The 22531-nt window shown below is 37.9% G+C and overlaps 1 protein-coding gene across 1 annotated transcript; it reads right to left on the bottom strand.

Moving 5' to 3' along the window:
• Positions 1-853: 853 nt before the first annotated feature.
• Positions 854-20652, bottom strand: ZDHHC23 (zinc finger DHHC-type palmitoyltransferase 23). The gene is made up of 4 exons (XM_051985316.1): positions 20385-20652; positions 12278-12985; positions 9801-9968; positions 854-6114 (listed from the first exon to the last, which is right to left on the bottom strand). The coding sequence occupies exons 1-4, from the start codon at positions 20543-20545 to the stop codon at positions 5847-5849; spliced, it is 1305 nt and encodes a 434-aa protein (XP_051841276.1). The 5' UTR covers positions 20546-20652; the 3' UTR covers positions 854-5846.
• Positions 20653-22531: the final 1879 nt, after the last annotated feature.

Below are 22531 nucleotides of genomic sequence, written 5' to 3'. Positions count from 1 at the left end.
TTAACTAACCAAAGCAGCTAGATGGCATGGTGGATAGCCTAGGAATCAAAAAGACCTGACTAGAAATCTGGTTTTGGGAACTTACTAGCTGTGTGATCCTAGGCAAGTCACCTAATCTATTTGTGTTTCCTCAACTTTGTAAAACGGGGAAGATATTGGTACTTATCTCCGAAGGTTGCTTTGAGGATAAAATAGAATAATATTTGTAAGGCACTCTGTAAATCTTAAATTTATCAGGTATCACTATTATGGCATACCAAAGTTTAAAGACAGGCAAAGAAAATATTATTTTCATTTGCTCTGGTCACTTGTCAGGGCAAAAATTCAAATACAGGTCTTACAGAAGACTAAAAAAAATAGAGAAGGAATAAATTTATAGATTTTTTTTTTCCCCCTCTCATTACAATCATCAACTGGAGTTTAGTCTTTATTCCTACAAGGGTAAAATCCATTTTGTTTGGGCTCACTCACCAATTTAGTTAATGACTAAAAGAACTGCAGAAAAGAATATTAGTGTTGCAGAAAAACAACATAAGGTGGAGCTTCAAGACTACTTTTTACTTGGAAGAGGGGTAGATAGTTCATTGATAATACTTTGAAATGGGAAGTGTGTGGTACAATGAAGACAATGCTGAAATTGAACTCCTCTGACCTCAGTTTCCTCCTCTACAAAATGAAGTAGATCATCACTAAGAGTTAAATCCTTTTCATCTCTAGAGCTCTGAGCCTATGATCTATAAAAGCAGCATGGGTACAATATTGTATCTATTTTTTTAGAGCACAACACACACACACACAAAAGAAAATTCTAAACATAATGCAGTATGTTCTTTTAATATAAATCAGAATACAGTTCTTTTCCTTTTAAGAAAACTTTATTTCCACTTAAACAATTTGGTCACAACACAACAGTATTTTACATAAATGGCAGTTATTTTTGAAATCATCATTTAAAGGCTCTGTATCTGAGGTGATAAAATCATATCAATACAAGAAATATTAAAAAAAAAAAAAAACCAGTGCAAATTGTACATAGTACACAGCTTCCACAGCATGAGCAAGTGAGGCTTAATTCTGCATATGTTCACCTGTTTGTTAAAATGGAAAATTCCTGGCTTTCCTTCAGTCTGAAGTCAACAATCAGAACCAGGAAGGTAATCTTTACATGAAAGGGCTCAACAGTCACACCAACTAAAGCAGTCCGACACCCACTGTACTAGATCACAACTGATGGCATTTGCAAGCAATGTGATATTACATCTTTCCGTGGCTTCAAAGGATGATCAGACATTTTTTTCTTTGAAGACCATACAATTTACTTCCACAATAGGCTCTATCTCTGGTTGTAAAACTTTTATTTTTTTCCTTTACAACATGAAATGGTTATAGGTGAAAGGTACCACAGTACAGGTTTAGGATATGCAAGGGGAGGGCCTTGCATAGAGTAGGCGCTTAATAAATGCTTGTTAAACTTAAGGGAAAAAAAAAAAAACAAACTCGCATAATATGCCTCAAGCCTGACTGGTAGGCACCAGCTCTCAAAGAAAGCTACCCCATTAGCCATTTAGTCTTTGGCCTCTTGTGGATACTACAGCAGTGCTTAGCACAGTGCTGGGCACATAGTGAGTGCTTAGTAAATGTTTGTTGACTGAATACTGCTAAAACTCATAGTACCCACTGAAATGTGGATAGTTGCCCACTAGGAGCTGGGCTGCAATAGTGACAACTAACTATCCATTGGGAATAAAGATGAATCCAGCAGCTCGTTTCACATTAGTCACAGTAAACATCTACAAGGTAGGAGTGCATTTCAATCAGCAATAAGCTTGACATGGCTATCTTCCTTTTTCCCCACCCCCTTTGTGTTTTGTTTTTTTTTTTTTTAACTAAAATGGCACATGTTAATAAGCTGCTTATACTCTACAAGAATAGGCATTATACAGAAACACATTAAAAAGGCAAACTGGATTTCAAACAGTAATCTGAAGTGAAAGGCTTTTTATAATCCATTGCTTGTCTTGTGAAATTATCCAGTTCTCTGACTCTTAAGTAGTAACTTATGGCTAAAAGTGAATTAAGACCATTTAAACCTATTTAATTTGTCTAAACTCAAGAAGCCTGGAAACCTCACAGAAGAAGAAAAAACATTCTATTAGAAAATGTGCTTCTAGATCACATTTTCTATTTTTATGAATTGCACACACACACAAGAGAAGGTGAGCTCCCTGCCTCCCCAGAGTGATCTGTTGGCAGATCACTGGCTTTGCATTTTCTGGCACTGGAACTTCTCTACCCTCTCCCTCCCCTTCCCCCGTTCCCAAAGGAATATTCTTCCTTGCAAGCAATATTAATGTCCTTGGGACTACAGAAGTAAAAAAGACACAATTTTTCTTTTTTGCATTTGATCAAAGAGACCATAATCAGATCACAATGAGAAAGCACCACTGTTACATACAGTATGGTAAGAAAAATAAAATGGTTTTCATGAAGTAGGATCCAGATTTATAAAACATTGAATTTCTACCAAAAAAATACAAATATCACAATTAAAAAAAACAATCAGCATAGTTAAAGGCAAAATATCTCCAACAAACATACCCATAGTTATACTTTCTCATCAAGGGCACCCAGAAAACGGAAAGAAATTATGTTGCTAATAGTGCATTATTAGAGTAGGCCCTTAATAAAGCTTAATAAAGCACAAAGTGCTTCCTGTGCATCACATTTACTTTATTTTATTGGGCTTTTCACAGTTCTTACTAAATTCCTCCTCTAAATCCTAGCTGATTTTGTTTTCTCTTCCTTTCTCTGGGACAGCAGCATGACTACATGAGACTTTTAAGGGCACATTTACATGGCATTATTTTCCTTAAGAGTTAAAAAAGGAAAGGAAATTATTAATTATGCTTCATATCTATTGCTTATAGTCACTGGACTATGGGACTATCACTGATTGTGAGTCTGGATTAAAGTGAGACATGACCTTTTCTAGTCTGGAACTACATAAGAGGTCCAAGGCCTCAGTCTAGAGTGCCCTGGAATAAGTGGATTTTTCCCATATGGGAAAAATACTCTATGGGTTCTTGATAAAACTATAAAGAGGATCCAAAGTTCGTTTTTGTATCATGTGGTTTTCAGAATTTCTGAATTTTCCTTAGGCCATCATGGTGGTGAGAGGCAGTGTTATTTAGTGGAAAGAGCACTGGATGTTCAAAGTCGTGGTTTCAATTGCAATTTCAGCTGAGTGGCTAATAGAGAAGTCACAACTTCTAAAAGAGTCCCAGTATCTTCATCTATTAAATGGGATTACTACTACAGAGAGTAGCTACTTGGCTCTTAAGGTTGCTAAAAATACATCTAGGAAACTGCTATAGAAGAACTTCTCATCTAAACTTAAAACAGAAAATTTCCTACATACAGCTCTAGACCAAATAGGGATCCCTGCATATGCCTGCTTATAAATTAATGTAAATACTATAATTACTGGACACCCTCCTGAATGGCTGATTAATAGGAATAAACAGACATGTCAACATTTTAACTCAAATTTGAATAAATTTTTATATTTTTTGCTGATTTTTTAGAAATTGCTGATCCAAAACTCCCAAATCCTCAAATGCCAATAATCAATGATCTAATGAGAGGGGGTGAAATGCCACATCTCTACTTAGTGAATGCCAAAAAGACAGAGTAACATCAAGGAAGCAGCTCCTTCCCAAGTGGAAGGATTCTAGCTTTATAGAAGATGAAACTATATTTTTTAAATATGTGAATGTCAGTTTCCGGTCTAAAGGACTGATGCATACCTTTTGAATTACAACTGCCTTTAGTCATATTGCAGTTTATTTTCACCTTTGCAAGAATATAATAAGGAAAAACTTGCCCATTAACAGTTCCAATAAGATAACTAGTAAGAAAATACAATTTGTGGACTTAAATAAGGAACTATACCATATATCTGGCACTCAAGAGAAGTGGTAAATAACAAAATCCATTTTTCTTTATTAAAAAAAAATTGTATAGACAACTGGCTTCAAATCTTAAAAGTTTCTAAGATGTATAAAACATCTTTTCCCTCCCTGGCACACTTGACCAAGGAAGAGATTATGTATTTGGGAATTATAGCTGCAGCTAAGTTCCCCAATGCTGCCTTCCTGTACTTATCCCAATGGGACTTCTCTTTTACCACTGTTAAATAAACAACTATAGTCAGTTGCCACAGGAAGCAATTTCTCACCAGGAGTCAAGTTACAGGCCTGTGTGAAATCTGGTTGTTTTAATGAGCTAAAAACTGTCAGCTAACACCGAGAGACCAGGGACAGACATAGTTGCAGATGAAAGTTATAGGAATTACTGACTTATGTACAGTTTATGGAGACAGATATACTAAAAACTCTCTAAAGTAACATTCATAGAAAGACTAAAAAAGGTGGCAGTATTTTCCCTTCACTGGCTGTAAACAAAGTCATCTTTAAGGAGTTACTGGTTATCTTTGGGCTTACAAAAAGGTTGTATCCATGACATCAAATATTCCCAAGAGTATTATTCCCTCCCCCAAATTGAATCATCTGATTTCTACATCATATTTCTAATACTGAATAATCCCTTCTGCAGAAATGCTATTTGTTTTAACCATCTTAATTTTCTTAAGTGCAAGTAAGTGGCATTTTGGGAAACAACCAGGAAGAAGCATTAATTCACTCATTAGAGGAAATAGTATATACCCTGTTTTCTTCTCTTCTCTAGATATGGAAAAGATGTAAAAAGGGTAAATGGAAAACAACATTAAGAGTGGAATTAACTTCCCAAAAGGAGAGTCATGCTGGAATAACAGGTGGAGTATTAATACATGGGTCCTGTAATGTTGTGCTAAAAATTGTTAACTTTTTAAATACTTAGATTGGAAAAAAAAATTAAGCTCTTGGTATTAGTCACCCCACAGACAGAAGCAAGTACTTCTCCTTTTGTGGAAATCATCACAATCTTGTGCTAACACCTTACCAGGTGAACCATGGAAATCTTGAATTCCTATTATTGTTATTTATATTAAACAAATACATTCTTAGCTAGAAAAATACTCACACACACAAACACACATACATACACACACTCACACACGCATTAAAGTTCTTAAATTAAAATTTTACTTAAAAATTACTGCTATACATAATATTGACTGTAACAATTGTCTTTATAATTATATTTGATTGTCCTTCCTTTTCAATTAGATGTGTAGCATTTAGATTAAGCCCCTAGTTCATCTAAGTCTCTACCCTGCTTTCTAATGCCTTGTACTTTATAAAGTGATAATTACTATATAATTATCCCTGGAAAACTGTGCTCTCTGGAATACCAGGAGATAAATTTGCAATCACTTTCCACTCAGAAATGTGAAAATTAGTGGTCACTTTTTAACTTCTTTGTCCCTATGCAAATAAATTCTTGCATATTCACTATATACAAATCATCCTCCATTGGCTCACCCTTAATTCTTAGGATTTGTCAATACATCACCCTGGATTATGAAATAGTTTTCATTTAATGGGTGAAAATTTACTTTTTTTTGTCTGTACTCCTCAATCTCTATCATTTTCAGTTCTTGGCGATGGAGAATTCATTAGGGAGGTGCTTGGAAATGAATGGCTCTTTCACTATTTGAATATAAAAATCTCTAAATTGTGAGGTTAGGAAGGTATTTAACTTCTTTCTGTTATACTCTCAAAAACCTGAACTTGGCCTCCAAGAGCAGAAACTGGTGTTAGAATGAGAAGCCTGCAAAGGACACCAAAGAGTTAAGTGCGATCCCAGAGGCACCATCCCCACCCGAGACCGGCACAGAAGGCATTTCAGACAATGTCCTCGGCAGGGGGGTGGAGTGTGCGTGTGCCCAGGGTGGAAAACTGATGCCAGTTCCGTAGGAAGCCCCGGTTATACTGGCCTGTGTCCACGATCAGCCCACAGAGGAGTCGGCGCCCAGTCTTCTCCCGGAGGGCTTGCTGAACCTCCCTCTCAGTCACATTGTAACTGATGTTTATCAGTTGGATCAGGAAAATATAGGCCATGCCCGCTGTTATGATCACAGAGTACCATACACAGGTAAAGGAGAGAGCAGTGCTGGTGGAAGGGGAAAAAAAAGAGCATTTAGCATTGTCGTTTGCCACAAATTATCCTAACCTTCTAATACAATGTATTGGGTGTTCTTCACTGGGGGATTCCAAAGGCAAGCAAGAAACACTGGTACCCATTTCATAGATAAGAAAGCTAAGACACTGAGAGGAGTTCTCTCCCTCCCTGTCTCCATATCTGTGCTCCCCTGGCTTCTTCCGAGTTCCTACTAAGATTGCATCTTCTACACTTTCACCTTTCCCTATCTCCCCTTATAGCCAATATCTTCCCTCTGGGATTATCTCCAATTTACCGCATACATATATCTTGTTTGGGCAAAGTTGTCAGTACACTGTCCTGTCCCCCCCACAATTTCGTGAGCTCCCTGAAGCAATGTCTTTTGCCATTCTTTAAAATGCCAGTGCTTATCACAATATATCACATATAACAGGTGCTTAATAAATGCTTGGTTTCTTCACTTAAATCCCACTGTAGATTCAAGCACACTCTAGAAAGGAAACCTAGGAATAAACCCATTCAGCCAATATCATTAATTAAATGTCTATTATTTCTCTATAGTATAATAATGCTAATGAATACCCATAGGTAAGACATATAAGTCCTTATTAACTATAAGATATGCAAAGACGTTGAAAGAACTCTGATCTTCCCAATATTTTTATCAGTTACTTGGAAGGCAAGCTGATCAAATTTATGGACAGCTTGTGGCTATGAGGAATGACTGATATAATGTATAACAGAATCAAGATCCAAAAACACTGTAATAGGTGAAATAATGGGCCACCTCTAATATCATGAAATTTAAATAAGGTTAAATGTTAAGTCATAAAACTGAGTTTCAATTGTACTAGGATAGCAGAGAAGGAGTGAGAGAAGATCTGTACTGAAAGATCAATATGAGTCAATAGCCTAAGTTAGTGACCTAAAAATATGATCCTCTTTGTTATTATTGAATCATTTCAATCTTGCATGACTTTTCACAACCCCACTTCAGGTTTACTTGACAGAGACACTGGAGTGTTTTGCCACTTCCTTTTTCAGTTCATTTTAAATCTGAGGAAATTGAGAAAAACAGAGCTAAGTGACATGCCCAGGGGTCTCACAGATAAGTGTATCTGAGACCTGAATTGAATTTATTTAAATGAGTCTTCCTGACTCCAAACCCCATTCTCTAGCCATTGCACCACCTAGTTAATCTGTAGTCCTCTCCTAGATTTTCAAAGGACCTAGGGATATTGAGTCTAGAAAAATAACCATCTTCAAATTTTTTGGAGCCTCCTTACCTTAAAAAAGGGATTACGTTTATTTTACTTGTTCTTTAAGGCAGAATTGGGAGCGGAGGTGGAAGAAGGATACTAGCACCTAGCACTAGAGGGGTGGAGGGAATCAGGAAAAGCTTCTTGTAGGAAGTAGAACCTGAGCCAAACTTTGAAGGAAACTAGAGAGATATAAAAAAGGAAGAATTAAGCAAAGGAGTATATTCCAAGTAAAGACCCAAAAATGGGAGATGGACTCTTGTGAGTAAGTCATGACAAATGAAAACCTCAAGAGACAGAGTTTCTGAGCAATAATCCAGGAATAATCAATTTATTAATTAAGCTAGCTAATAATAATATATTGATGACAGTGGTTTCTCTTTATAACCAAAGACCCCAGGGGAGACCCTGAAAGCCTTAAATAACACTTCTGAAAGGGAATTCCTTTTGACAAGTGAATAATCAATCCTGACTGATAGATATTTAATGGGGAGACAGGATGAAAGTCTTCAGCTCCTCTTGCTGATTTCATCATAAGAGTCAGCTGCCTCCAGCAGGAAATTTTTTTTCTACCAAGACTACTCTGGGTTGGTTTTTTCCTTCATGAACTGGGTTACCCTAAACTCTAAGTGAGGAGTCCAGGTAAGGAATAACCCAATCTGGATTCTGTTTATACGCTAAACAAAAGTTAGATGTCCTAGTTGGATGAGGTCCCACCCAAGATTGAAGAGCAAGTTTCTAGAAGGGTAAGAGTAATGTCTTTCTTTCAGAGACTGACTTTAACAAGAGCTGGGCCTTAATGAGGAAATGGAGGAGAAATGGATCCCAATTTAACAACTGGTTATTAATACATCAATACAATAATAATTTCTCTCAAAGTAAAACTTTGGGTGTATACACTTCAACCCAGCAGTGCCATTACTGGGGGTCTGTATCCCAAGGAAATCATAAGTTAGGAAAAATGACCCACATGTGCAAAAATGTTTTGTAGCAGCTTTCTGTGGAAGCAAAGAATTGAAAAATTAGTAGATGCCCATCAACTGGAGAATGGTCAACTGGGGAATGGCTGAACAAGTTGTGATACATGAAGGTAATGCAATATTATTGTTCTATTAAAAAATGATGAACAAGCTGATTTTATAAAGGCCTGGAAAGATTTAATGAACTGATGCTGAAGGAAACAAAGAGAACCAGGAATACACTGTACACAGTAAAAGCAAGAATGTGCGATGAAAGACTTGGTTCTTCTCAGTGGTTCAGCGATTGAAAGCAGTCCCAATAGACTTTGAAAAAAAATGCCATCTGCATCCAGAAAAAGAACCACGGAGACTGAATGTAAATCAATATATGCTATGTTCGCTTCTTTTTTCTGTTTTTTTTTTCCCTCTCCCATGGTTTTTCCCTTTTGTTCTGATTTTTCTCTCCAAACATGGTTCATAAAGCAATGTGTATTAAAAAATAAATAAACAGTAAAACAGTTTGGCTAGAATGTAGTATGTATAAAGGAGTGATGTATAATAAACCTAGGAAGTTCAGCTGAAACCAAATTGTGAGGAGTTTAAAGCAAAACAACAGTTTAGATTTGATCTTAGAGGAGAAACAATTAAAAAACTATTGCAATGGTCTACATAAGAAGCACAAAGGACAAAAATCAAGGCAATAGCTATGTGAATAGAAAAAAATAGATGGATTATTAAAATAGATGGATATTAAAGACATTGGGGAGGAAGAATCCACAAGACTTGGCAGCTGACTAGATATGAAAGAGATGAAAGGGAAAGCATTGAAATGACCCCAAGCTTGCAAATGGAGGTTAATTGGAAAAATGGTGGTACCCTCAAGAGACACTCTGAAGTTAGGAGGAGATGTAGTTTGGGGAACATGACAACTTGTGTTTGAATGAAGCTGAGAGTGAGATGCCTGTTGGACATCCAACAGGATGGGAAATGTCCAACAGAAAACTGCTGAGATAGCACTGAAGCATAGGAAGAGAGACTGGGGGTGGAGAAAGAAATCTCAATGGTCATGTGCATAAAGATGATAATGCTGAACTCCTGAGACTGGTAAGATGACATAGGTATTGAGGACCCAGGTCAAAGTCTTGGGCTATAGCCTCTGATGAGACTATAAAGAAGGAAAGACAGTCAGGGGAAAGTCTACCACCAGGGCTCTAAAGGATAATAGTAAATCAATCTTAGGTTAGAAAGCACAAGTTGAAAGTTATTTACTCTACTTTAAAGCACTATGTCAGTTATTATTATTATCATGCTTAGGAACTCCATATTTCAAATGACCAGTTTAGATGGCTTTGACTGTTTTATGCAGAAAATTCTAAGTCCAAAGGTATTCTTTTGTCCTCTTAAAGGACAAAACCCATTCTCTCTTCCCATAGCCTTTCCCCTTGCACCCATTTCTCACCTGTAGTTTGTGTAAACTCCTGGGCAGTAGAAAAGAGCTGTGAAGATGCTTCTGTCTCTACAGATGGTGTCCAAGGCCAGGGTAATCCCATACACAGAGGTGACTAAGAAGATTGACAGTGCAAGGATGAATGCTTGATGATTGGATTCTCCAACACAACTATTTATCCTCAAAAGAGGTGAAGGGGGAAAAACATATTTTTAAAAACTATCCAGATAAGTCCCTTATCACAAACAGCAATACATATTTGAGAATCTAAGGGGACTGTCTGGGTCATAGGAGCAAAACATGCCAGAAATAAGTATGTGCCTTATCTGTCAATATCACAGACTAACAAAAATATTTAGAGACTTAAGAATATGATTCCTTATTAATGTTCTGTTACCATTATTCACACCATTAGTTCAAATGAGAAGTAGAACATGGCTCCCAAATCTGTTTATAATTTTAACATTATTAACATCATAAGGGAAAATAAATATCACCTTAATGAAAATGTGTAAATACTAAATTAAGAGGTGCTTTCAACACCAGTAAAGAAAGAAATATAACAGATCCAGAAAGGTTCAAAAACAAAGACAGATTTAAAACTTGCAAATACATAATCTGAGGATAATCATGAAAAAAAATTACATGTTATTTATAGTGAAGCCTATTTTTGCTGGTCCCCTTTGTCCATTTGTAAACAGGCAGACACTCAAGCATTAAAAAGATCTTCTTTCAATGTATATGCAGGGCCTCTTCCCATTTGCAAATAATCTCTTGTCCAAAATAGAATATGCATGTAAATCACATCTACTTTGTCCATATATGAACAGCCTTGTATATCTTCATATAATCAATGACAGAGTAGTACTAAAATATAAGTAGCAAGAGAGAAAAACCTGAAAACTCTTTGGGGAAAACATGCCCCCTAAAAGTATGGTTGCGCTTGAAAGTAAATGCCAGCAGCACAAGAACTTTCACTTCATATTCATATATATATGTATATATATATTATATGTATGTATGTATGTATGTGTATGTATCTCTCATAGCAAGCTTGGAAGAAAGAAACACAGCTATTCTCAAACCCAACCTCATACAGATTCCCCTAAATGATTAAGTAAGCAATTAATCAATCAACTAATACTTATTAAGTGCCAATTATGTTGGCATTACGCTATACAATGGAGAGATACAAAAACAAAAATATCCCTACATCCAATGAAAAACAAGCTACTCAGATAACTTCTAGAATCAGTAAATAATAATTTATTTCTAATGATGGTGTTTTTTTCCCCTTCCGTTTTGTGTGTGTGTGTGTGTAAAATTTAAGTTTATTTCACAATGGAGAAAAAAACCAACACCAATAGAATATTCAAGTTTAATTCACTCTTTCATTGAAAGTGTCACTCTTAAGCAATCTGATTGTACAATGAATAGTAAGTATGTAACATTCAGACCTGAAAAAAATAATTTGAATCTACACTTATATAAGTTTGTCTTTTAACATGTATGTGTATTCAGAAAAGGTAGCAAATCTGTCCTCTGATCTGTTCAAGAAACCTCAATCATTTATAAAAGATTGCAAAGTTACATGTGCCTACCTTCTTGTTTTATCAGTGGTGACTTAAGTAGTACCAAAGGGGACCATTGCTCCAAATCAGTGGTAAATCTAAAGAGCTTTAGCTTGCAGCTTTTTATCAGCTGTTGAAATCAGCATGGAGCAGCCAAAATAATTGTGCTAGCTTGAGATGAAGAAAATGGATAGTAAAGTGTTTTAATGTACTGTTGATAAAAAAGGCCCAGTTAAAATGAAAATGGGAAGGAGAGAAGAAGAGGGGAGAAAAGAGGAGAAAGGGGTAGAAAAGGGGAGAAAAGAGGGAAGGAGGAGAGGAGAGCAAGCTACCGAAGTCTACATATTCAGAAGGAATCACACTCCATAGATTCATACAGAGCCAATTTTGAAAGTGGATTTAACTCTGGGTCTCCTCAAAAAGCTGCTGACAAATTGGGAGCAGATTCAGGGAGAGTCGCTAAAATGACAATCCCAGGAATCAAAGGACTGACTTAAGGCGAATGACTGAAGAGCTAAATCTGTACAACTCTGTGATGACTAAGTGGGAGCATGTAACAGTCTACAAATATCTGAGAGGTGTAAAAGGCAGGAAGCTAAAGACTAAGGAAGGGAAAGAACAAATGTAGTTCAGAGTCTTACAACCCATTTTAGCTTAAAGTAAGGGTTCTTAACCCTTTCTGTTCCATGGATCCCTTTGGTAATCTGGTAGAATCTGTCTACACATTCTTATTCACAATGTTTTTAAATGCATAAAGAAAAAGCACAGGATTAAGAAAGGAAATCAATCACATTGCTAAAAAATGCTTTTTTTAAAAAAAAGTTCACAAACCCTTAGTTAAAACTTAATTTAATTTTAATTTTAATTCAATTTCATTAGACTTAATTTAAAGCCTCATTCCAAACTCCCAGAACTTACCAGATGCAATGATGGTCCATTCTTCTCACACACACTCCACAAATCCGACAATGCCATGCCCGGGCTGGCCTTATCAACTGGCACTTGGCGCACCAGTCTTCCTTCACTTTGTTGGGGCTCTCAATCGATGTCCTAGAATAGGTCTTGGGGTCATCCTTTGCTATTCGATTGTTGATATTGCCCAGTGAATCTCCAGGATATCCTTTTACTTTCTCCTGCCCTTTTCTGTTTAATAAATCAACTGGGCTGCTGTTTGGAAGGCTGCCATTTTGTACTGGACTTTTGAGGTAGCCAGGATTCTTCTTGGCTTGACGTAGGGCTATGAGTATTAGAAATAATCCACAAGTGAGAATAACCAGCTGCCCATGTCCCACCCGGCCTTTGGGGGCCACTTCTTTAAGGAACACGTAGTACATGTAACCCAAGGAGAATAGCCCCAAGCTCAGAAAAAACAGGGTCCGGTCTTTCCTCCTGTGGGTGAGGTAGTAATACCCCAGTGTCAGGGCAGGAAGGGAGGTCAAGATGATAATGCCCAACAGAAGATGCCAAGAAGCTACATGGAGAAAAAGTGGCAGGAGAATAAGCGGTGGGATAATGCTAATATTGACCTTTTTGGCCCCCCTAAGCCAGGGAATTCGGAATCGATCTGATATTGTGTCCATGATTCTCTCAAAAGTCTCTGGGTGCAAGGATTTGCATGTAATCCACCTGTAAGGAAAAAGGACATATGTTCTCTCAAAAAGAAAATCAAAATCACAAAAAACTGAAGGCCAAATCAAGTCGATAAGCATTTATTAAGTACCTACTATGATAGTCAATAAGCATTTATTAAGGACCTACTATGATAATCAATAAACATTTATTAAGAGCCTATTACCTGCCAGGTACTGAGTTAAGCTCTGGAGATACAAAAACAAAACAAAACAAAACTAAACTAAACAAAAAACATCCCTGCTCTGGAGAAGCTCAGTCTGTAAAGCAGAAGACCACATGAAAACAACCAAGTATCATATCAACAAGGGAAGGCACTCCATAAAGGGGACTGGAGAAGTCGTCTTATAAAGGGAACATTTTAAATAGAACTTGAAGGGAGCCAGAGAAGTCAGGAAGTAGGAAAGAACTCCAAGCATGATGAAATCAGGAGAGAAAGTATCTTATCTGAAGAACAATAAACTGGGGGCTGGGAGAGAGAGGAGTAAGGCATGAGGAGACTAGAAACTAACCTGTGTCACAATCTTGAAACAATTTTTTGGTTCTGGTAGTACTTATTTCTGATGAAGGGAAAATGTTTGCAAGAGCTACATAAAAAAGGCTATTCTTCCAATTAACAAATGGAAGCCACATTTGCGGTACATAAAGTACACAACCGAGTAACATAAGGGATCTGCAATTATGTACTGAATGTTCCAAAAGTCTTAGTGCAGTTTTAAAGCATTAAGGCCCATAAAGACAAGATGCATGGAAAGCTAAATAATATTTGTGACTACTATTTATTAAGTACCTACTGTTTTTGAGGCAGTGAGTTAGGTATAAAGAATACATAAAAAAAAAAAAAGTCCCCTTATAGAAGAGACTTTTAATGGAGGGAGATGTACATATACAAGTAAGGAAATATTAAATAATGAGGAGACCACTAATTGGGGAAATTAGGAAAGGCTTCTTGTAGGAGGTAGTAACTGGGCTAAATTTTGAAGACATCATGAAAATGAGAGGTAGAATATATGGGGAAACAACAAAGAGACCAGAATAGTTACAAAGGAGAGAAAGAAGCTATATGAACATTTATTAATCCTAGAGGAAGCAGAATCAGATGGCTTCTTGCAGAGATAGAACATTACAAAGACAGAATAATGCATAATAATAGTCAACCTTTAAACAATGCAAAGAGTTTTAAGAATTGCAAGGCAATGTCAGATTGGCTAAGATGACAGGAAAAGATAATGACAAATGTTGAGGGGATGTGGGAAAACTGGGACACTGATATATTGTTGGTGGAACTGTGAACAGATGCAATCATTCTGGAGAGCAGTTTGGAACTATGCTCAAAAAATTATCAAACTGTACATACCCTTTGATCCAGCAATGTTACTACTGGACTTCTATCCTAAAGAGATCTTAAAGGAGGGAAAGGGACCCATATGTGCAAAAATGTTTGTGGGCAGCCCTTTTTGTAGTGGCTACAAACTGGAAACTGAGTGGGATGCCCATCAATTGGAGAATGGCTGAATAAACTGTGATATATGAATGTTATGGAATATTATTGTTCTGTAAGAAAAGATCAGCAGGATGATTTCAGAAAGGCCTGAGGAGACTTACATAAACTGATGCTGAGTGAAATGAGCAGAACCAGGAAATCATTATACGCAACAAGATTATATGATGATCAATTCTGATGGAGTGGCTTTCTTCAACACTGAGATTATTCAAAGCAGTTCCACTTGTTCAGTGATGAGCCATCTACACCCAGAGAGAGAACTGAGTGTGGAATACAACATAGCATGCTCACTCTTCCTATTGTTGTTTGCTTGCATTTTTCTCAGTTTTTTCCCTTCCTTTTTGATCTGATTTTTCTTGTGCAGCAAGATAACTGTATAAATATGTATACATATATTGGATTTAACATATATTTTAACACATTTAATATGTATTGGACTCCCTGCCAGCTAAAGAAAGGTAGGGAGGAGGGGAAAATTTGGAACAAAAGATTTTGCAAGGGTCAATCTTGAAAAATTACATATGCATATGTTTTATAAATAAAAAGCTTTAATTTAAAAAAAAAATGATTTGCAAGGCAATGGACCTATAATTTCATTTGATCCACACAACAATCCTGTGAAGTAGGTATTTATTATTATTATTATTATTATTATTATTATTATTATTACCTCGACTTTATAGATAAGAATGACTTGCCCAAAAATATAGAGTATCTAAAATGGGATTTGAACTCAGATTTTCCTGACATCAAATCCAGAACCTAGCTTCCTCCAATAACAGCTAGATTTTTAAATAGCACTTTTATTTTGTAATTCTTCTAAACTTATTTCCACATTTATCAAGCTGCACGAGAAAAATTGAATCAAAAAGAAAAAAAATGAGAAAGAAAAAACAAGTAAACAACAACAAATATTTTCATATTTTTGTGATCCACATATTGTGATCCACATTCAGTCTCCATGGTCCTTATTCTCTATGCTGATGGCTCTTTCCATCACAAGTTTTTATAGCACTTTCATATCTTATCCTTACAACCCTGGTAGGCAGGGGCTACTATTAGTCCCATTTTTACAGATGAAAAAAAAATTAAGGCAGAGTTTCAATAACTGATTTGCCCAGGATCACAGAGCTAATAAGTATCAGGATTCAAAAGTCTATTCACTGCACCACTCAGCTATAAAGACCGTCAGCAACTGTATCAATGATTTTTACTGAACAATCTTGAGATATGTAATTGCGATAAAAAATTATTGGTCTATAAAAAAAAGATCAGGGAGATAGTTTCATAAAAAATCTGAGAAGACTTATATGAACTGATTAAAAGTGAAGTGAGAAGAACTAGGAAATCATCATATAGCAATAGTGTATGATGATCAACTGTGAAAGATTAAGCTATTCTGATTAAGCAAATGATTCAAAACAATTTCTAAAGGATTCTTGATGAAAAATGCTATCCATCTCCAGAAAAAACAAACTGATGAACTTCTGAAAGCAGATTAAAGTATATAATTTTTTCCATTTTATTTTTTTGCCCTCTTCTCCCCATTTTAAAGAAACACGGCTAATATGGAAATATTTTCTCCATGATATCACGTTTTAATAGACATATTGCTTACCTTTTCATGAATGAGGGAGAGAAGGAAAGGATGGAGAGAATTTGGAACTCAAAAGTTTTAGATAAAGAATGTTAAAAACAAATTATAATTTTAAAATATTCTAGCCCATAGTCCCTCACCATTTTAATGAAAAGAGGACCACTAAGAGTTTTAGGGAATAAGAATAACAATAAATTTTTAAGAAGATTAATCTGAAGTAGTAACTAAAGACAAATTAGAGGAAATTAAAGGGGGCATGCCAAATAGAAAGGTATTGCAATTTAGTTACGAAGTTGTGTGGGGGCCTGCCAAAAGAAACAGAAAAGAATGGATAGAGGTAATACCTTCAAGAAGGAAAAGTCAAAATATGAGTTATCAGCTATAGAAGCAGAGGGAAAAAGAAGAAAAGAAGAGCTAATGTGGCTCCAAAGTGTTGAAATGATAATACTGATAAATACTGATAAAAAGTAGGGAAAAGAAAATAGAGAAAAGGGACTAATAGAAGGCAAAGAAGATTGAGAGAGGCTATAGTCAGAAGTATAAAAATAAAGGAAGCTTGAAAGGAGAAACAATTTGTAGAAAAAGATGAAAGCATATTTAGACATTAAGTCTGAGCCAGCTAAGTGAAAAATACATAGAAAACTGGTACTATAAAACTATAACTCAAGAGAGAGTTGGAGTAGCTGATTTGGGAATTCTCAACATAGCAGTGATATGCTCCACTAAGAAAAGAGTTTTCTGAAACCAAAGAAGGGAAGAAAGAACAATAAAAGAACTAACTGTGCAGAGTGAGAGGTAGTATGTTGTAATTGATAAGATGCAGCTTAGGAGTTGGAATTTCCTGGGTTCAAGGTCATCTTCTGATATATATTGGCTGTGTGTTCTCAGGGTATATGACCCAGGCAGATCATACAGATCACACAGCTTTAAGTTTCAGTTGAGTCTGTAATCTTCATTGGTAAAGGGCATTTTTTCATCAGGGAGCTCTTTCCTACAGAAATGAAATTACTAGGAGAGGGGAAAATGTCACAAGGCAGAACAAAGCTAGGGACCGGGAAAGATGCCTAAAAAAACATGGATCCCTGTTGTTAAAAAGCTTTCAGTCAAGGGAAAGTCAATATTCATGTAGAAGAGCTTAAAAAAAAAAATTGAAATCTGAGCTTTCAGGCTATTGAACAAGCATTGTCTCAGGTCACTAAACCTAAGTAGAGAGAAAGAACAATGAAACTTACTAATTACTTACATTATTTAATACAGATTTTGAACCATCAACTAGACAGAACCTATATTAAACCACCTCTCAAAAATAGCATTTTCTTTTTTAAAAGTGTTGGTTTATTTTCAAGCATGGGTCATTGCAATTACTATAATAATCAACAAGTTTTTTTTAAATACATACCATATGCAGATACATTAAGTACAGAGGATACAAATACAGTGAATGAAATAATTTCTACTCACAAATAGCTTATGTTTTAATACCTAACTTTACATATTTATTACAAGAAATCTGTTCTGGGTTTTTTTTTCTCTTTAATGGGGATGAGGGGAAAGGAGAGAAAATAGATTTCTGTAAATTGTTTTTTAATAAATTAAATTAGTTAAATTAATAGTTTAATATTTTAAAATAGAAAACAATTTTATGTGTGTGAATGTGTATGTATAAAATTTACAGAGGGAGAGAGAGACCAAACATGAAAAGAATACACAAAAAATATAAAAGGTAGCTGAAGATTAAATTGTTCAAAAAGAGGAGTGCTAATAATTAGGGGGGAAAAATCCACATAAAAGATGGTACTTGCACTGTATCTTGAAGGGAGAGAGATCCTATGAGACAGAGATGATGGGAAAGAGCTAATGCAAAGAGATGGGACATGAAGTGAGGAACAGAAAGAAAGCTGATTTGATTAGACTGTGAATCTCATTCAATGAAGCTACAAAGATAAGGATAAGTATGAGCACAATTGTGAAGGGCATTAAAAGCTAAAAGAGGAGCTGATATTTTATCCTAAAGACTGTATGAGAGAGTAACTGAAGTTGATGGAGGAGAGGAGTGCTGTGATCAATGCTGAGCTTCAGAAAAATTACTTCACCAGAACAGTGTATAAGGACTACAGAGGCAGGAGAACTGAGGCAGAGATCAATTAAGAGAGAATTACAATAACCCAGGGAAGACATGATAAGTTATCTGAACTAGGATGGTACCTGTCTGAAAATAAAAGAAGAGCATGTTGAGCTTAAAAGATTGTCCAAAATGGCTACATGAATGTACCAATTGTATCTAGAAACTACAGCTATTTAATTTTTTTTCTCCTCAAATCATCACAGGTTCTATCAATTCAGCAATTTGCAACTGCATGACTTCTTCACCTCAAAAGAGTTATATAAGGAAAAAAAAATAGGTTTTCAACATCGCTACTCTTCTCACCTTATGTCTCCCACATGGGAGCAATTTTAAAACATTTATAATTACGTGAAGAGTGGATCTAACCCATATTATTACTGCTGAGTACAAAAAGCTATTTCTAAATGGTTTTTAATGGTTACCTTTTTAAAAAGTACATTCCATCTTGGGGTCTAGAGCATAAAAAAAATTGAAAGCAAAATGATATTATAATACTCTGCAATGCTGCTTGCTTACCCTAACATCATCCAGCCCACTTGAGGGGGAGGAAGGGAAGGAACAAGCATTTATTAAGCACCTTCTTTCATTGTTCCCCCAACAGGGTAGGTGCTATTTTTACTTCTGTTTACCATTGAGGAAACTAAGGTAAGCCAAAGGAAAGGGAATCAGCAGTTTAGTGCTTAATATCTACCAGGCACTGTGCTAAGCTATTTACAATTATTATTTCATCCTCATAACAATCCTGGGAGGTAAGATTTATTATCTACATTTTATAGATGAGGAAACTGAGGCAGAAGTTAAATGACTTTCCCAGAGTATCTGAGGCAATATTTGAAGTCAAGTCTTCTTAAATTCAGGCCCAATGCTCCTTCCCCTACACTGCACTAAATACTTGCCCTAAGTTTGACTGACAGGAAAATAATTGGGTCTCCTTTGTTTTAAGTTTTATTGATGTTTCAATCTTCCCTTTCCAACATTTACAGATTATTCCCACTCTGTGAGAAACCTCTTATAGAAAGCAAACAGTTAAGCAAAACTATACGATGACTTCATTTGAAAATATATGTAATATTCTATATCTGCAGCCTAGTCCTCTCTTCTATCCACTTCCCAGTCATTTTTTAAATTGACAGAAATATTTTCTCTCCTACACACCACCCTCATCCCATTGAAAAAAGGAGAAAAAAAAGGAATTTCTTATAACAAATATGCAATCAAGCAAAACAAATTACCCCAATGACAGTGCATACATAATATACATACACAAAATTTGTATGTGTATCTCATTCTGCATCCATTATTTCTCTGTAATGAAAGCATGTTTCATCACTGGTTCTCTGGAATCATGTTTAAAAATTGAAAATGATGTCTGCAGAGTACCACAGGGCTCTTTGTGAAAGCTATGCATTCATCATATAGCTAGCCTCTCCAATGAAGAAAACTCTGAGTGAGTTTCCTGGGGTGTATGTGTAAGCATAAAAATCTGCTCAAGGGCCAGAGCCAGATCTATCAAACTTGACTTAAGAGATAAAGCTTACTCACATTTTGTTTATGCATTCATTTTGCCTCAGCCAATTTATCATCCTTATCCCTATTCCAAGGTATCAAAAATGGACAGAACACTGGACATAGAGGCAGGAAAATCTGAATTCAAATCCAACCTGACACTTAGTAGATGTGTGACCCTGAGTAAATCATTTAACCCTTTTCTCAGTTTCCTCATTTGTCAAAATGGATACAATAACACTTACTTCCTAGAGTTAGTGTCAGGATCAAATAAGATAACATTTGTGAAGTGTTTTACAAACCTTTTATAAATCCTAACTACAAATCTCATCTAATTATATACTTATGCAATAATGGAATGGGCAATTTACTTCCCACAAATGCATTATTTGACATAAGGAGTTAACACACTAAGAAAGCTCTCAGATGTCTCAAAAGTGGTACAAAGGTAAATTCTCAGGGTCAAAATGGCTAAAATATAAAATAATAACTCAAAGAGGTGATGGGTAGAGTTGGCCTCTGAATCAGAAAGCTTTAGATTCAAATGTGGCTGTACATCTGGAATTGTAAAGAGCAGAAGATTCAGTGATCTGGATTGGGGAAGAGAACAGCCTTCCCAGGAGTGAAGGCACAGGTATAGAGGGGGAAAGAAATTGACTCTTACCTTTCACAACCTTCATCAAGATCTTGACAATCACAAAAACTAGCAACCAGATGGTTCTTTTTCCCATTTCGATCTATGTATTCACAGCAGCAAAGAGGTTCCAACTCCGGCTCTTCTGTTTTCTTTTTCTTTACAGTTTTCCTATTCACCTTCGGTGCCATGACCAGGCCCTGTCAACATGAGGGGAAGGGCCCTCTATGAGGAAAGAGTACAACTGAGTATACCTTCTAGTCAAAACAATCACTATCCTAGGTATATACACCTGACACAGTCGTCAACACCTAAATACACTTCAAAATCATAAGAGGAGAGAGGGAAATCACCTTCTCCCAGGTTTAGGGTTTCTCTTTTAAGTGTGGTAAGAGAGGGAGAGGGGCTTGTCGGGCCTTTACTATTTATCTACTGCCTCCAGCGCTTCCCCCTCCCTCTGGTTCAGGGATGCTTACTGTTCCCATGGCAACAGTGGACCACGCTCCCAGAAGCCAGGCCCGGGAGGAAGCCGAGAGCCACCGACAGCAGAAGCGGCCCCAACACACCTGACATCCAGAAAAGGTAAGGGGGTGGGCGGGGCGAGAAGGGCGTGACGGCCCGGGCCAGGAAACCCCGCGGAGTGGGAAAAGTCACGTTCTTCTGAAAATGGGTGAGGAGGTCACCTTGCTCACACATAGCTCAAGCCCGGAGGGGTAGTATTTGAAAGACACCTTCCAGATTGGGTTTTCTGGATGTCAGGAAATAATAACGACTGCCATTGCTATATAAAGGCTCAGAGAGGGCTTTCTGTATCTAATCGAATTTGATACTCACGACATCCCGAGAGAAGGTGGAAGAGAATAAAGGGTGCAATTACCATTCCCATTTTACAGACGATAAAACTGAGGCTCAGAAAAGGGGCGGAGACTTGCCCAAGGTCACATACACTATGCCAAAGCACAACAGGATTCGAACCTGTTCTCCCTCCCTTGCCGACGCACTGAGCGTGGGCGTAATATAGAGGGAGTAGAGGTGTGGGGATGCAGCCCAGGACCAGCCCTCCCCCGCAAACCTAGGCTCGCCGGACTGCGGCCCCGCCCCGATCCGCCCTTGACCTTGGACGCTGAGTTATAGTTACCTTTCTGGAGAGAACACAACCCGAGGAGGCGGAGGCGCGGGTTCCCCCGAGCTCGGGACCCGCGGAAGCTGCAGTCCGGGAGCCAGTGCCCCGGTGCCCCGCCGCCGCTGCCGCCGTTCACCTGGCAGCCACAGGCGGCCCACGCTCAGGTTCAGTTTCACACTCAAACTCAAGCGCAGCCCTCGGGCGGCGGCGGCGGCTTCCGACGTTTGCCCGGGACTTTGCCGCCTCTTCCTCCGCCTCCTCCTCCAGCCCGGCCCGAGCCGGCGCCCCCGCCCCCGCAGTCTCCTCCGCGGCCCTCGGAGCTTCCGGGTGCCCCGCCTCCTGACGTCGGGAATCCCCCCCTCCTTTTTTTCCTCCTCCTCCTTCCCTGCCTAGCAAAAAAAAAACCCCACGTGTGAGGCTTTCCCGGACTCTGAGCAGCTTGCAGACCCCTCCCCGTCTAGCGAAAGCCAAAGGGGTTTTCCAGCCGTCGAGCCTGTGCTGATGGGGTGGGGGATGAGGGAAGGGGTAGGGCGGGGAGAAGGAAAGCAGCTGGGTTGGGGCAGGGCTGGGGGGCGTAGAGGAGGCGAGGAGGCGAGCAGGCGGGGGTGGGAAATGAGCTGGGGGACCTAAAGTAAAAGAGCCGGCGCGGGGAGGGGGAGGCGTTGAGGGGAGGATGGGGCAGGAGCTGGGGACCGTGAAGGAGGAGTGCTGGTGGCGGGGGTTAAGGGGAGGAAGGGGTCGTGGAAGAGAGCTGGCCGAATTAGGGAGGGGAGGGTAGAAAGAAAGCCGAGGGCGTTGGAGCAGGAGCCAAAGGCAGTGCAGCCAGGAGCATCCAGTGGCATAGAACTTGAGGAAGTCTTCATGATATCTTGAAGCTGTTCAAGGTGAAGGGAAGAACTGAAAAACTCCAGCTTCCTCCGGCACAAAGTGTTTCCGATTTTGTAAGAAAGAAAATCCCATTAAACCACTGGACAGCCTTATGTCATAAACACGAACTTCCACACCAGATCAGATCAATGGATCGCTGAAGGTCAATGTCCCTGCCAGAGGCTTC

This window comes from Antechinus flavipes, chromosome 3 (assembly GCF_016432865.1).
Source record: "Antechinus flavipes isolate AdamAnt ecotype Samford, QLD, Australia chromosome 3, AdamAnt_v2, whole genome shotgun sequence".
NCBI classification, from domain to species: Eukaryota; Metazoa; Chordata; class Mammalia; order Dasyuromorphia; family Dasyuridae; genus Antechinus; species Antechinus flavipes.
This window is presented reverse-complemented; position numbering and strand designations above follow the sequence as displayed.

Bases quoted from the DNA above. Each gene is read 5' to 3' on its own strand.
- ZDHHC23 (XM_051985316.1), bottom strand. From the start codon at position 20,545: ATGGCACCGAAGGTGAATAGGAAAACTGTAAAGAAAAAGAAAACAGAA. The intron at 12,986-20,384 runs GTAAGAGTCAAT...TTTTCCTTACAG, and splicing joins CTTGATGAAGGTTGTGAAAG to GTGGATTACATGCAAATCCT. The intron at 9,969-12,277 runs GTAAGTTCTGGG...ACCTCTTTTGAG, and splicing joins ATGGACCATCATTGCATCTG to GATAAATAGTTGTGTTGGAG.